Source organism: Dermacentor variabilis, chromosome 5 (assembly GCF_050947875.1).
Source record: "Dermacentor variabilis isolate Ectoservices chromosome 5, ASM5094787v1, whole genome shotgun sequence".
Classification (NCBI taxonomy): Eukaryota; Metazoa; Arthropoda; class Arachnida; order Ixodida; family Ixodidae; genus Dermacentor; species Dermacentor variabilis.
Window position 1 is genome coordinate 129,357,455 of NC_134572.1, and position 16,864 is coordinate 129,374,318.

Sequence of the window (16,864 nt, forward strand, 5' to 3'; positions counted from 1 at the left end):
AAGTTTCACTTTGTTTCCCAACAGGTACATGTGTCATGGCGCAAAAAGTGGTCCTGTGCGAGCAGGAGATTGTGAAGTTTTGGCACCGACTTCGGCTAATTCATTCGCCTTCTATGCTTTTAAATCATTCCGCACAATGAGTAGCAGCATAGCTTCGCGTAAAGCAAGCAAGGCTGACGGACATGCGGTTTTCTCGTGCACAACAGTGGGAAGTACTTGGCGACATGCTTGAGGCGATAACGTCCCCGCATTTCTTCTGGATTTCTCAAGCTGAGATGCTGCCAGCGCAACTTTCCTGCATTTCTTAAAAGGCGCCTTTAGGGGCCACCAAAGCTATGCCTCGACGGAGCTCGTACATCACTTGCCACCCGTGACTCGTCTTTGCAGTTACAGCAGTGCCATTCTTGAATACCGACAGCCGCGGCTTGTTAACGACATGCGATTGGAACACGCAGGAAGCAGAGGTAAACAAGTCAACACAATCAGAAGCAGCACGGAGGAAGGTGGTGGGGAGGAGAACTGGCCTCCCCGCCAGTACAGTTTTCTCGGAACAGCTACGCCATCGCCCATTCTCATTTTTTTTTTTTTTCATGTAACACGGTTATAACAATTATCGGTTACAATGGAATTTTTGTGGCACTTGAATGTTGTTTTAAGGGGGTTCGACTGTATCTTGGGTTCAACTGTGCTACAAACATTTCATAACCGGTCTCCCTTTAAGGAATTGCACCTTTGCTGCCGTCTTCAGAGTCCTCTGTCGAGAGCCTGCTTCTGAATCCGAACAGGCCAGCCGATAGGGAAGACTGCGGCGGCGTTGTCGTGCTGCCCTGCGGAGCCGCAGGTTGGCCCCCCGAGGGTTGGCGCGGCCGTCGCACTCGCTGCCGCTTGGGCTGCTCGATGGTCAGCGCTTTGATCTGCTGCATGCCCGACTCCGACAGGTACACGCCGTCCATGTAGAACTGCGGTACCGTCGGCTTCTGCTTCACGGGCATCGGGGGTGGCTCTGCGACGAAATCGCATCATGCCGGCACTTCAAGCTCAGGCACACTGGGAAAGAGGTTCTGGGCATGCCTTCCAGGAGGAAAAACACAAAGCGCGACAGGGACTGGTGCTTCAGGAAAAGGCTGATAGGCTTTTCCTTGTTAGGCTGATAAAAGATTTCTTAAAAAAACATCTTGCTGCTAACTTCAAAATAGCAGGTTGATTAATGGAAGAAAAAGTGAAGGACAAAGTTCTATTAAATTTTGCATGGAAACCCCAGTTCCGGTAAGTCAGTGTGATGTCACAGATTCTCAGATATTTCACATGGCTCAATAAAAGTTTTTGAAACCTTCCAACTCTAGTCTTTGGCTTCTTTAGAATGCAATGTACAGTTAAACGTCTATATAACGAAGTCGGTAAAATCGGCCATTTTTGGTCATTATATTAAATTTTGTTGCATTGAAATTGCGCTTTATGCAAATAAATGCATTCGCAGATGGATGTTTCTTACACAGAAGGGGCCAAAAAATTTTTCGAATTATCGAGCAATTGGAAAAAGTAACTTTGAATGAGAAAAAATGTTATTTTGTTGAATCTGAGAGTCGTCGATGAAGGATATGGTTTTATGCTGTATCAACAATATCCTCACATTGGCGCCGCGCAGTGCACGATTTGAGAGGTGCGTTCGAAAGCAGTCGCTTGTAAATCAACCATTCGACTATCTGTGTCCGTGGGAACCTCCATTTATTGTCTCAGTATTAATTTGCAGCAGTAGTGAAATTTCACTATATTGGAACCATGTATAAACACACTTTGTTATATTGAGGTTCTGAATACACTGTGTTCTATGGACAACAGGTTATAAAAAGTTAACTACTTTGCTATAGTGAGAACTTTGTTATATTGAAGTTCATTATATCGTGGTTTAATTGTAATTCTTGTTAGTATTTACTGATAAAAAATTAGCCCCAAGCAGGCCCCATCAAACACATGACGACATGACGAGTTGGTGCTTGAAATTGAAGGCCCGTCGTCCACTTCCGAATTTTTTCTGGCTTACCACACCTTTTTTCGTGGTAAGGGTAGCTTTTCTGGTATTGTAGAACAGTAAGTTACTAATACAGCAGAACTTTTTTCCTCATTAGCGTTTCTTTTTTTTCTTTCTTATATTTTTCCTAAGCCTATCATTTTGCCCCCCCCCCCCTTGACTGCTTATTGCACGGTTTGTTAGCTTCCTTTCAAGTTCCTTTGTTAGTCACCAGATTTCGGGCCCATAAATTGGTAATGGAAGGATACAGAAATTGTGTTGCTGCTTTCTGCCAACACTGGCAAAGCCTTCTTGCCACAACACTGCAGCACTATTTGTTTAAGAGAGCAGTTCACTGACCCAGTTCTTTCACTGGCTTCACGGTTGGTGCTGGTGGTGGTGAAGGTGGGGGAGTCTCTGGCTTTGGAGGAGGCGGTGGCGGTGATGGCGACATGGCAGCTGCCAAGGAAGAAAACCGTTTTCATCTCACACACACACACAGGCCATTAACAGATCTTTTTCCTGACTCACTAGTGTCGTTCTCTGATTTGCATGTTTACCCAACTGACAGTGGCACCATTCAGTGGTCAAAAGAAGACAAAGCGTGACATGCGAATTGTTGCGTTTGGCTCTTTAGTTCTTTGTCGTGTTCAGTTCCTGACATACATCAGAAGTGCTTTTGGGAGCAAAGAATGCTTCAAACGGGGACAAAGAACAAGACACAAAGGGTTATGCCATAGCCCCATTTTTAGCGCTGTTTGCTCCCAACACCTACCAATTAGCTCACCTAGTCGTGTTATTGAAATCAGAAGTTTACAAGCACTGACTGGACAAACAGCCTGTTCCACATTTTTTTACCATGGGAGTCACTACTACTACATGTTATTAAACACACAAAGCATGCACATATACACTGACTGAACGCAAATTTTACTACAGTACCTTAAGGCTGCTCACTAATATTTATGTCATGAACTATGCTGCATTTCAGTTTCTCTAATCCCGCCAGGGTTTAAAAATATTTACACAGCTCTTCAGCGAAGAAAGTGTAAAGATAGCAAATGCCATCCTTCTTCCTCTGTACATAAAACTACAGCCTCTTTTTTTTTTTTTTTCATTAAAAAATGTTATACAGTAGGACATCTGATCACTGCTTCATTGGCACACATAATAGTTTGAGACTAGGATAGCTGGGACTTCCAGTTTTACGAAATATGAATTACTTGGTTTTGCTAAACATTTTCCAAAAATCTTGGTGAACCCTCGACACAAAAATATTCTACTCTGCATGACCGACTGATCCGCATACCAGTGTGGTCCATCAGCAGATGAGGCGGCAGCTCGTCCTTGGGACGGCAGTAGGGGCAGTTGTAACCATACTCAGCACACTTCTCTGCATCTTCTTCTGAGGAAATTTGGTCACATAGACCATGCATCCAGCTGGTGGAAGAGGAACAAAAAAAGGTGTTTCAATGCAAAGGATTTCCATTACACTTACCTCTTGTAAAGTTTAAGGTAACCCTTTTTGGATGCTTATATATTTATATTAAACATTACCACGAAGGTATTAAAACAACTTGATGAAAAAAAATAGCACTCAAAAACTTCACAAAGTCATGCTTATGGCTGCGGCTAATTATTTTATGCCAGCAGCTCCACGCTTTTTGACCAAAGCGCTTAGTGCCTACCCAGCAAGCCTGACAGTACTGATTTTTTGGGAAAGCATGGCCATCACAAAATTAGACTTTTTACTAACTGATGTGATAACAAAAAACAGATATGAAATTACCAGAAATCACACGCACACATATACTATACACTTTCATCCACACACTCACGAAAATGCGAGGAATTCTAAGCCAGCACATTAAACTACATTTTGCAAACACTTTTCTTTTTCAGCTAAATTCATGCTTTGTTATCATTCTCGCCATTATCTCTGCTATTGCATTAACTGCAAGGCACAATAGACGATAATTTTTTTATTTAAAAAAAAACGATTCATTGCAAAGTTAGGCCTCCTGGAATCTCAATCCAACAATCACATTCTTTTCAATGTGTACCTGATTTACACCACATTAAAGCATTACACCACCACAGTCTGCTAAAATAATTTATTGACTTCAGCCTACAATAAACAAAGATATAGATGGTATCGCGTACTACAACAGCCATGAGCCCGTGCCCACAGGAAAGTTCAACTCACGTGCTTTATCAGTCGGCTATACCAGAACAGAAAGCATGTTTTTAAGTTGTTTTGATGTACAAAAAGTCTGTTTTGATGAACGAAACATTGGTGCATGCCCGCCTGTGCATGCCCCAATGTGCGAGTGGTAGTACATAGACGCACTGGAGCAAACAAACCATGCAACGAAAACTGAGGGAGGGAGGCATGAGAAAAAAAAAATTCCCCGTATTCCTGCTTAGTAGTAGCAGATGCCAGGAAAGAAAAAGTTTGGAAACTGGCGTGCTTTTTAGACGTACAGACGGCTCCGTAAATATAAGGCATCGACCATTTTGGACTCGTTCACAGCACCGTATATTTACGTCATTGACCCTGAAAGGGTTAAAGGGGCCCCAAACCACCACTCAGGCTTGACAACAAAACCCTACCAGCGGATAGCATACGGTGCTGTGAACATCTCAGCCAAGTTTTGCAGTCTTATGCTGCGCATGAAGCTCGCAAGCAGAGCACGAAGCCACCTTTGTCTTGCGCTCTCTCTTTTCAACAGAAGCCTGCTCCTCACTCATTTCTGGATGCTTTATTTCATAATATAGCAGACACCATACACGGCTGCTATTGGCCTATAGCTGACCTCAACAAAGAAGGGTGCTTGGGAATTGCAGTGAAAACAGCGAGGTTGGCTGCGTGGTCTAGCAGTAGCACATTGATGTGCAATGTGGCCAAAAACGCCACACTGCCGACACGTGATACTGCGGTTTGGCAGCTCGAATCGCGGGATACCTTGCGTCGCTTGAAACCCGAAGTCCTGAGGCGCTCTCCCAAGTTGTTGCGGTGCCGGAGTGTAGTTGCCCCGTGTGTTCGTCGCACAAGTGAACGGTACAGGTGAGGGATTCTACTCCAGGGCTCCAGTGTGAAGCGTCGTTGACCGCAGACACTCAGAAGCCGAAACTGCCACAGGCTGCAGCTGCCACTCTCGTTGCTGGACCGGGAGGGTTTGGTTGGGCGTTGCAGTGGTGTGCGGAGATGGATAGATGAAGGCCAAATCAGCTGCTGCTTGTTCAAATACACGGTGGTGGCGTATTGCACACCACGAAGCGCAGGCAACGCCAAGCACATTCTATCGTAGGGCCTTCGCCATTTCTTGCAGGTTTGCAACGCTCATGTTGGCTGTTAGGTCTTGGAATGTCGGATGCATTTGTCTCCGCACATGTTCCAGGTTTTCAGCATCTGTAACAGGTTCCGCTATGCGGCCATAGTGTTCGGCAATGACGTGAATGAACTGCTTGAGGTTTTCTGCCCGATGCTGAGTGCACTGTGTGGGGATGCGCGACTCTCGCGCGTCCCCTGATATGTTTTTCCCGCATGGTGCGTCTCCTGTAATCCGGCTTTGCCGCGTGGCCTGCGTGATGCCCGCGGCGGTCGATGTGGTTGGGGCGCAGTGCGAGAGATGGCGCGAGTGTTGCCTTGCTAACGTCACCTCCCGGCAGGGTTACTTGGGGGCGCAGGGGAGGACGGGCTGGCTCTTCCCCGGCGGGTCGGCGAACGGCGTGGACATCCCGCGCGCCGCCAACCCATGCTTCTGCGAGACCGCCTCGCGTGGCCGCCTTGGAATGCGCCACCATTCGCGAGACAGTACGCGTGAACGACCAGGCATTATGATCCAGCATGGGGCGAACATATTCGCTGGTTTTCCGGTCGCGGTGAGTCGGACTTCTAGATTTGTCGCGCGCCCATCGGCATGTTTTGTGGATAGCAACTCGGCTAGCAGGCATCGATCTATGAAAGGTGCAATAAATGCCCTTGTGATTGTTTGCACTACTGTACTGTTGTTCCTTTGTCCCAAGAGCACAGAGTGGAACCCCCACAACTGATCTAGCTCTGCTTTTAGTTTAAACTTGTAGTCAACAGTGGTAAACCCCGCCGTAAATTCGGGAGCGAAGGACTGCCAGTCAGGGTGCGCACCTGAGAAGCGCCACCATTGTTTGGCTGACCCCTCCAAAGCTGCTGGAAGCAACTTCAAATGGTGGTCAGGGGGGATCCCCGCAATATTGCTGTACTCTGGGTACTTCTCCAAAAAGTCTTGCGGCGAGTGTTGGTCCTGGTAGCCACTGAATTTCAGCAGTGGGACGGGCACACCTTTGATGTTGAGCGCTGGGCCCGCGCCGGTTGTCTCATCGGGCCTAGCCATGCCGGTTGTCTCGTCACGCCTAACCATGGCGTTCAGCGGCGTGGTGCGCAGAATTTGAGCTATATCAGCCGCGAGTCTCTCCCTTTCCATTGTGGCCCCGGAGGTCAAAGCCAACAGTCCTTGGACGATCGAAGAAGGCAGGAGAGGCTGCACAACTAGCTGGGTGGCAATAGACAATTCTCAATCCTCCATGTTAGGTCCGGTTGGACGAGCCCCCTTTTGCCAAGTACGTTCTTTATTTCGAGAAATCCTCGGCGGACGCACACACACGCAATCTGTGTTCCCCCTCCCAACTCATGAAAGACTCAGTGGATTCTATTACTATTCCGGCTCCTGACTAACAAGCTTGCTGTCAACCCCAACATGCACTTGTCACCACTAGCAACTAGATGTATTAGCGCAACTTCTTGGGGCCAGTTGGTGCATGATGAAGTTGAGAAAGGGGGTACCAGCGAATACACAAGGACGCATACACAAGAAAAAGGCATTAGACCTGCCTTTTTCTTGTGTAGGCGTCCTTGTGTATTCGCTGGTACCCCCTTTTTCAAATTCACAAATTTATTAACTAGACTAACACTTACCAAGCCATTTTCTTTAAATGCCGTACTCCACCAGAACCGATATGTTTAAGGACTCTTTCTTTCCTAGTTCAATAACAGAAGTGAACAAACTAAAGCATGCACCAACCACTTGCATTGAGTAAACTGTTTGGAATATTATCTGTGCGCTCCTCCTTTTGCCTACCCTGCCATTATTGTTGTACATTTTCTTTGTTTCTCTCTTTGCCATTTGTCTCCCCTTCCCTGCTCGGGCCCGTCCAGGGCCTACAGTGTGTAATAAGTAAAAAAATGAATAAATAACTGTGTGCATGGGCTTCGAACGTGGGTTGTACAGTTTCATTCAAGACTTTTGTGCAGAGCTTTAAGGTACACAGAAATCTAGAACAGTAAAAGAAGGCACGGAAAACGACCAGGGTTGGACGAGCGCTGATAAGGGAAGTTCACGAAATGACGAGGGCAACGGAAGCGACAAGGAACACTGAATAAAAGTGTTCATAGTCAACCACTAGTAGTGGTTGTGTTATCCTGCATAGCAGCCCAAATGCAGTTCAAGGCTTCCATGAGTAGCTATGAGCCTGCCTCGCCCAAACTCTATAAAAAAATAATTTAAATAAAGCCTGCTGGCCTTAAACAAGTAAGTGCATTATTCATACACAGCATCATTTTTGCTTCCCCTGTAATTTCTTTCCCAGTACTCTTCAGCAGGGAGTAAGCATTAGAACATTCAAATGAGTCACCTGTAGGCATTCAACCGTAAATTTTGTTCTTGTCTAACGGCATTATATGTCCCTGTGTAGCAGTAACCGAAGGACATAAAAGACAAATGTCATCTGATGCAAACAATATTAAATCTACCCATGTGGCAGGACTATAATGCTGAGAAATGCAGAATACAAAGATGGATTTTAAAGATAATAAAAAGGTAATGAAAAGGCATGCCACTCCTTTGTACAGTCACTCACCGTTCACACTGGACGCATTGGATGACGAGGTCATTCTCCTGGTATTTGAGCAGGCACAGGGGACACGAAGTTTGGCTGGCACAAGGACCACATTGGGTGTAGTTATTCTGCCACTGTGAGCCATAGCCTGGCTCGGTGGCCCCACACTGGATGCAAACCACGCACCTGGTGAAGAGACAATGACAAGGCTATTCATGAGAATAAGTGCGCCCTGTTGATTTAATTTTGAAACCACCTACAACTGTGCTGTCTTAAAAATCATCTTCCTTGTTTCACCATAAGCTGCAAGCTACACCACTGAAACCCACCAAGGGGCCACACCAAAACGCATGTCTCCACAATTTTATTCACATGACGTAGCACACGTTATGACTGGTGCAGCAAACAGATCCAGAAATTGAAGCCCTACAATATAAAAACTAAAATGTCAATTTTTTTGCTTGAAAGCTGCATATATGCACTTGCATCAAAACGTTTTTGCTGCGGCTGACACGTTCTTGCACCACCACTGGTTTTTGTTTCAAAACGGTGATTGGCCAGCAAGGATGGCACTTTTCCACTGCAGAGGTGTCGTCAAGTAGTGACCCAGACATGACGCACAAGGCTAGACACTCGACACACTTTATGCACTACACACAGCAGCAGCACCCGTCGGAAGCTTTTACAATAAAGACTGAAAAAAAAAAAGAAAGCGTGGTGCATATCACTAGAGCAATGCAACTCCAAGACATGGAATACAGCCAAGTGTGCACCCTGACGTGGGGGCCGTACTTGCGTTGTTGATAGGCCAGCTCAAGAACAGGTTAGGTTATGTATTCAAAAGCTGAGCTAACATTATTAAGTCAGTATACTATTAAAATTCAGAAACCAAATATTCACATACTCCTGGTTTACACATTCTGCCCCAATCAGAATATTGCTTGTAAAAGCCCACTGCTCATGTAATACCACAATGAAGGGGCAGTTGACATATAAGAAAGAAAGAAAGAAAGAATGTAGCCACGGCAGCCAGGATTCAACCATGTACACAACAGCAAAACACCTCATCCAATGAGAAGCCGTGGTGGGTGGCCACAGTAAAGTTTCAAAGGGCAGATGTTTTCATAGATTAAAGCATATTTCCAGTATTCCAGCATGGTACTAGTTTGCAGATAGAGTACCGTGCCCGAGTCATCTCATTCAGGTATTTCAGCAATCGGCGATAATCAGTGATCATGAAAGCCCTGTTCTGGCCACAACATAGAAGCTGGTTAAACAACAATTTTAAGGCAGCTTTTATTTGCATGCGACAGGTTGCGTCTGTGTTGCTCAGATGGCACGCGTCTCTCAAGTTCCAAAATGGTGGAGTGGCTCAAGAAGTCCATGCAGTTTATGCGAGAAATTCAAGAACTTGCATAAACGGTGATTCAGAGGATTCGAATCGTAACATAACCCACATAAATTTTTTTTTTGTAAGATACTAATTAACTCAACCAAAACAAACCAAAACACCAATTAGGAAAATCATTCATTTTTCTTAGAATATTAGGATAAAGGAAATTTGTCAAATGTTCAGCAGTGTATTGCAAACAAGTATGATTTCAATGAAAAGTCTGCTAACGTGTTATTTTGATAGAAATTCACATTGAGAAAACACTTCCGGCACACAGCGGGCTAAACCACCCGCCACTGAAAACATGGTGGCTGGCCTCACTCAGTTACTTAAACACCGAGTTACTATAAATAGAAACGAAAACAAAGCAGCAAGGTGCCCACCATCGGCACTTCCAGTTTCCCTGGGGCACCGTCTCAAGGGGCGGCAACAGGCAGTACGTGTGGTAGCTGATGTCGCACTCATCGCAAAGCAGAAGCCGGCTCTCGTCGTGCGGCTGGCCACAGCCCTCGCAAACCGTGCAGTCCAGGCAGCGCCACCCCTTCTTCAAGATCATCTTCGTCACCTGGCACAGAATCACAGGCCATCAGCAAAACGCACACTTCCGCACAGATTACACTAACTTTTCTACGGGGTCACTAATTCCGATTTCTCAGAACCACCTATGAGGTTTGAATCAAACAAGATTCAGGTAAGCGGACGCATCACAAAGGCTGGCCACACTTGGTGATGAAAGAGATAATATAGAAAAAGACACATAAATAATTGTTTGTTCCTGTTGAACAGCAACGGCTGCCAGTTGGTTTTCGCCTTTTCAGGAGTGTAAACTTGGCAGGGGGATTTCTTTCAGCAACCTAGACAGATGAAGATGCAACATCCTGTGCTTCTGTGGTGTCTAACAACAGTGGCCACATTGATGTTTTCTCCTCCTCTACATGTTATCCAGACACAGCACCTCTACTCAGCGTGAGAGTCGTTGATACAACATCTTTTTTTTTTTTTTTTACTCAGTGCACTGTTACGTCTACTATTACCACAGCCCATTCCCTTCCGTTTCAGGCTATCAGATATTGGTCTGAAAACTACCAACATAGTTCACAGGCATTCGGCTTTGCATTCCCCCAGAAAGCTTCCTTTATGCATAGTGTGACAAAACTGTGCGGGACAGCAATGCATTTAGAAGCAAATCACAGGGATGAACATTTAAAACTTTGCCACTAGCCTCAGAATTCCTACTAAGTAGTCATACCTTGAGTGCTGACTTGGATTGATTCCACATATTACGAAATCAACCGAATTTTGGAGTTCCACCAAGCCTTCTGATTTCTGTTTGATGTGGTGGGACAATTCGGACAGCAATTTTTAGCACAGAAAAGCAGTAAAGTTGCCACAGAAAAAAAAAGCAAACAACACCACAGCTGCAGACAGCTGCTCTTCAAGCACACACAGTCACACATGAACCCAGAGCCTACAACATTATTGCTTAACACTGCATTTCAAAAAATATTACACAATTAAATTATTTAGAACTTGCTATGGCTGTTGCACTGAACCCTAGGCAAAAGTGTTTTGAGTTTAACGAACTTAGCATAAGGTAACATTAAGCTCCACGGAACTTTTTTACTAGTCGGCCCCTGTGCAGTGTCCCCTACTCTGATTTACGAAATTGTCCGGTGATATTACTGCTCAGCAACACCACCTATTAGACTGCTATAAATTTCTTCAAAAACTTTATTTTTGTTTAGTAGCACAGCAAAAAAAAAAAAAAATAAAACATGTTGAGAGCATGAGCTCAGGAGAAAATCTTTTTTTCCCAAGATACTGCAAGTCACTAGACTCTGTCTGAAGTTGCCTAAAATTGTAACGAAACAGTCAATAAAGGCCTCAGTTTTCATTAGACTGTCCTGCATACCGTATTTACTCTATTCTAATGCACCCTTGATTGTAGCGTGCACCCATTTTCTAAGACCAAAAAAAAAAAGAAGAAAAAAATCATTCTCCATTGTAACGCACACCCGTTTGCTGTGACCTAAAAGAAAGAAAAGTCCTTTACAGTAGCGCGCACCTCATTCTTTCATACAGAAATACAACTTTCCCTCATTTGGAAAAAAACAAAAGATTTACTCCCAATGCATTATTGTTGCGATAAATAAAGAAAGTCGCAGTTTCACCCGAAAGGCAAAGCATCGATTACGACAGCAAATTAGTAGACAGCTATATGAAAAGTAAGGATAGTAGTTTTATCAACCGTATAAACATTTAAACATTTGCTTACTAACTAAATGAACAAGCATGGGGTTACACCTGCCCAAGCAAATATGAACACGTCTCACGCAATGACCGCAGAGACTCTATCAGAACCCTGGAGTGGGGAAGTGCGGTAGCAGGAGCAAGTGAATTGACCTTTGTGCGGCCTCTCGCTTCAATGCGCACTAAGCGACGAGAACACAGCATGGTGCGCCTAGATGCATAGACTGTGCCTCCACCACAGATTACTTTCAAGATAGGGGCCGCGCGGCCACGCCGTACATAGCAGCTGCTGGAGTAGAAATCTCCTGTTTGTGCCAGTCCCACTCACAAGTTTCGGGAACTCCGAACGCTCGTGATGCGGCCTGCTTTTCGTCCGTCACTGCACACGTGATCACGTTCGTCGTAATTGCGGCATCGTGATGAACTTGGCATATCTTTGCAGTTGGCACTTCCATGCTAACAGAGCAAATGCGGAAAACGGGAAGACCCGGAATACGGGTGCACTAACCTAAGCCAAAGGAAGCATTGCCTATGCATGCATACTGCAGAACATGGAAGGAACTACGGCAGCTAGGCTCGAAGCGCGTACGAGGCGGCCACTTCGAAATGCCGATGGTGATGTGGTAACACAGATTTAGGGTCCTACTCGATTCTAACGCGCACTAACTTTTTGGGCCCATTTTATAGGAAAAGAAGTGCACCTTAGATTCAAGTAAGTACGGTACGCTTTCTTTTTTGACAAGAGGCTGCTTACTGTGCATGGAAACACAAAAGGATAAGTGCGTATTGGAAACACGTTCACTCACTTTGACATTGACGCAGTAAGGATGGTAGCACTGCCCACATTGGGCGCATGCGATGAGCCTGCCTTCTTCAGCCCGTCCAAAGCTTCCACACATGGCACACAGGTCCTGAGTGCAAAAGTTTTTGAACAGAATAAGGCATGTGGCACCCTCGCAAAATTTCTAACAGATTTTATTGGCCTTGCGCATTGCTCCATATTGATGCTGCGTTGGTTTCGTAGGAATTTGCACGTTTACCAGGTTTTGGATTAGTTTTGGCATGGTGCCTATCAGGCTAAAAGGCATATGCGAAACTCTTACACAAGGTTAGAAACTACTAAACGCATGCCAATGCTGGCATGCCAATGCTGGCATGCTATGCGCAGACCAGAGGCTCTAGTTGCGCGGTGCAGCTGCATGTAGACTAGGGTGGCCTAATACACCTATTGGTGCGAACACTAATAGCTCTACCTAACTAATACAGGCCATTAGTCTCCTCCCATAAGGCTAATCCTTTTAGTATATTGAGAATACACCAACACAAATGTTAATAACTTATCAGGCCACCAGATTTTGCATTGCAATTTTTGCTGGGCAAAACAGAGCACACAACAGCAGCTTTGCCAGATTTTGTAGATCTCACACAGCTGTGTTCACCATATTTCATTAGCATCTCTACTCCCCACAGTGTTCACCCACAGTGTTCACCCCACGGTGTTCACCCCACCACTCTGCTCACCTGGCTCAAGACGAAGTCATCGTTGGCTGAGAAGAGAACCATCTTGTTCTGTGACTCGTCCTGCTTATCTTTGGCTTCAGGAGTGCCAGCAGTGGCTCCCTGAGAACACATGGAAAAAAAAAGCACCATAAGTGAAAAGATGACAGAGTGCAATGTGCACTGACTACTGTGTTTTTGCGAGGTCATTTCATGCTCATTTCAACATTCCATGCCCTGACAATATCAGAATGAGTGCAAGGCTAGTTACAACAAACACACACACATTGCAAACCAAGGCACCGTGACTGTCAGAACTGCATGCATGTCTTGGTAATCAGATATGTTTAACATGTGCAGACTTAAAAAACTCCCTCATAAAGAACTTGCCCGCCCACCTCATTTGCTTGAAATAGCAGCATGTGAACAAAACTGCAGATTTTTTTTTTCCCTACATCCTTTGCGTATTTCACTGTGCGAACAAAGCTCACTGAGATTATCTTCCGGGTTGGCACCTTTGTAGAAGCAATAACGAAGTTTGAATTGTTCCCACAGTCCTGAAAACAAATGTTTAAAGCTCAGCTTCATTCTTGTTAAATTCGAACATGCACACGTTTCCTCGTGATTGCTGGGCACTGTTAAATGTGACTTCGCCAAAGTATCTGCCTTGCACTTTTCTGCCTACTGCTGAAAATAGGGAGCCACAGCCACTGATCACTTCAACCACAAATGCTTACATATCGTCACTGAAGCAGCAGATCTTCACCAGAGGTCTCAGTGACAAGCATATACTGCATCTACCCTAGGCAAACTAGTATCAGTAGCTACAAGTCCACAATCAAGAAACAAATTTACGATGCCAACTTGATTGCAACATAAACTTTCCTTCCATCTTTTACTTTACATTCCCTTACAATAAAACTTCCTTAATTCAACCCTCCTTAATTAGGAAAATTGGATAATACTCGTCCTTTGGTCCCGGCAGGCGTATGCAATACTGTATTTGCTCGCATAATGATCGCACTTTTTAGTAAAAAAGAATTGACGCGAATTCATGGGTGCGATCATTATGCGAGTAAAATTTTCCGCGAAAAGAATCATCCCGCATTTGGTGCCGGATGACAACAGGTCAACAAACAGGCGGCTGCCACTGTATAGTGCAGGACACACACAAAAAAAGAAAAAAATGGCGGCCGGTGGAGCAAGCGGAATGCGCCGAATGCGCCGAATGCAATTTTCTTTCTTCTCGTGAGCACATTACATGCATTGAAACAGTTTCTTCCGTATCAGTAATCAATAATATCGTTAATATCAGCAAGTTTGGGGCAATAACGTAGCCATGTTCACTTTGAGGGGACAAAAACAGAAATGAGAGCGCTTAGCTGCCAGTGACATAGAAACACATGGCGGGCATGCTGCAAACACTGCGGCATTTGTCTTCACTACTATCCTAATACGGCACGTTTCCGCTAAGGGTGGGCAAATATCAGAGCTGTGTTACAAGCATCGGCATATGAATAGGGTACACTTCTAATGTGTCATTGTAAACGTGGATACTATCGTTTCCGCTCACAATTTGTTGCGTGCCCACGAGTGCAGATGGCTTATTTCTCATCGCCACAGCCATTAGCGGAAATCGTATGTGAATGCGAAAATTACAGCTATGCCAGAACGCTTTTTGGCTATTTGTGCCTCTAAAGCCTTTATTCTTGCGTTTACCACTGCACATAACACCACGCTGCCTGTGTGCCTTGACAACTGCGTATCAGCATCCATGGCTGCATCGATAGCGGCTGCAGTTTCGTCCCCAGCTGTTGTGGCAAACAGTAGTTTCGTTTTGACTCTGTACACGCATCGGCCGTGAACTTTCCTAACTGCGTACTCGTCATCCAAGATCACGTCAATAGCGACCACAGTTTCGTCTGCAGTTGCAGTAAACGGTAGTTTCATTTTGACTCAGTGCGAGTGTCGGCCGCGCACCTTCAGAACCGCAAGGGCGCCGTCCGTGATTGCATCGACAGCGGCCACGGTTTCGTCCGCAGCGGTTGTGGCAAACAGCAGTTTCATTTTTACTCAGTACAAAGCTGTCCAGGATGAAGAGACTGTTTACATCGTGATGGACGACAACCTGGCAACACTGGCGAAAAAATAATCTGGATGTGCGTGTGGCAGTGAAAAGTGTGTCTCAGATGAACATACCCGCCACGGCCACGCTGTGAAGGAAGTCGCGAGGCCTTCGCCGCTACGATTGCGAATGAGTCACGAGATGATGAGAATTGTAGTTTTTGCACTGCTTTTGTGCAAAAAAATAGAAGCAGGATTTACCGATTCCTTCAATAAACAAAAGCGTGTTGACGTAGAAAGTATTTGTTTATTGTTTTCTTGATACCCTCGATAATATGACATATGGTTAATTCGGGTGTTTTTTTTCAGACCCGTGAAATCCGAATTAACGAGGTTTTACTGTATTACAGAAATTTAAGCAGGTAAACACACACACGTTGTAATGTATATGCTTAAGGTAGCACTTTTGAAGATACCTTAGCTACAAGGAACATTCCAAGAGAGTCAAGCCAAACCTGAGAAACATTCCAACAGGGATAATAGGACTTGAGCTTGGGTTTTGGTCCTCGCTTTCTACGGAGCTCGACAGCTTTCGCCCTCCGTTTGGCAGCGAACTTTCCACTAGTTGCCTGAAAACAAACACGTGTCGTCACAACCTAATTAACAAAAATATTCAAACAATAATATGTCGAGCCAGTATTGTGCACTAGTGTGACTCATCACACATGATGGTGCAGTACCATGAAGAGTTGTTACAACAAGCTTTTTTGCATCAAAACTCAGCTGGTTTGTCATGGCCATCCACGTCTGCAACACACCCACCGTTATTGACTTCTCAAGTTGTGCCAGTGATTCTGATGTTCAAGCTATGCACTGATTTTAAACAAAAACCAAAAGCTCGATGAGCTAATAGTTTGACAAAATGTTTTTTAATCTAAAGACAAAGTTCAAACAGCTGGACATCAATTTGTCGGTATTTTGTGTATTCGGATATCAATTTGGTGTACTGCAACACCAAATTCAATACACTAAAGTAAATCTTGCAATTACCCTACACCCCAGTTAACTGCGATCTCTGTTCCTTCATTTAAATACATATTTCAGCTACTCACAAATTCTATGAAGTATCTAGAAAAGACTGCCTTACTACATGCACTTTCAAGCTATAATGAAATGCAAGCAAAAAAACAATTAAATGGGACACATTACATACATAATTTTATAACTGTCTGATGTAGTCTCACTCTGTAGCCACTAGCTAAAACGTTATGTTAAGTAATGGCAGCCAAGTATACTCCTCTGTCCACCAGAGCTATGGCCCACCTTGGCTATGGCCGAGATAATTCATGCACGTGAAACATCTGTGGACTGGTTGTACAATCTACTCAGAAGTCAGTTGAACTAAACATTTTGTGGTGGGTTTTGTTTTTATATGACAGACGGCGTGACAAGGCTTATCGACTGCTGATGTCGCTCGTGTCTCCTGTTTTCCGGCATGGCGGACTGGTGCAAAAAGCCCGCACATTTTCTGAGCGATGCATAAATTGAAGAACTTCTGAATTCACAATTAAGAGAACTTCGATGTTGCTTATGAGGTGTCTTCAGGGAACAGTGGCAGCGACGAGGAGGCCATGCTGGCTGAGGAAGACTATTTTAATTAACATCATTAATCAGCATGTGATAATTTTGTTTGAATTTCTCGACTGAAGAATTACAAAACGTTCTGCAACATATTGCCAATAAAAAGCATTTGAATTTAAACCTTGCTTATGTGTTAC

The 16,864-nt window shown here is 44.7% G+C and overlaps 1 protein-coding gene across 1 annotated transcript in view; it reads right to left on the bottom strand.

Moving 5' to 3' along the window:
- LOC142583153 (uncharacterized) overlaps positions 1–16,864 on the bottom strand; it is a 249,991-nt gene that overhangs the window by 179,735 nt on the left and 53,392 nt on the right. Inside the window, exons 17-24 of the mRNA XM_075693498.1 lie at positions 15,602–15,715; positions 13,047–13,145; positions 12,332–12,436; positions 9,659–9,840; positions 7,904–8,068; positions 3,318–3,448; positions 2,369–2,467; positions 731–1,003 (exon numbers count right to left, since the gene is read on the bottom strand). Coding sequence (XP_075549613.1) covers positions 731–1,003; positions 2,369–2,467; positions 3,318–3,448; positions 7,904–8,068; positions 9,659–9,840; positions 12,332–12,436; positions 13,047–13,145; positions 15,602–15,715 — 1,168 coding nt within the window. The remainder of the gene's footprint in view (positions 1–730; positions 1,004–2,368; positions 2,468–3,317; positions 3,449–7,903; positions 8,069–9,658; positions 9,841–12,331; positions 12,437–13,046; positions 13,146–15,601; positions 15,716–16,864) is intronic.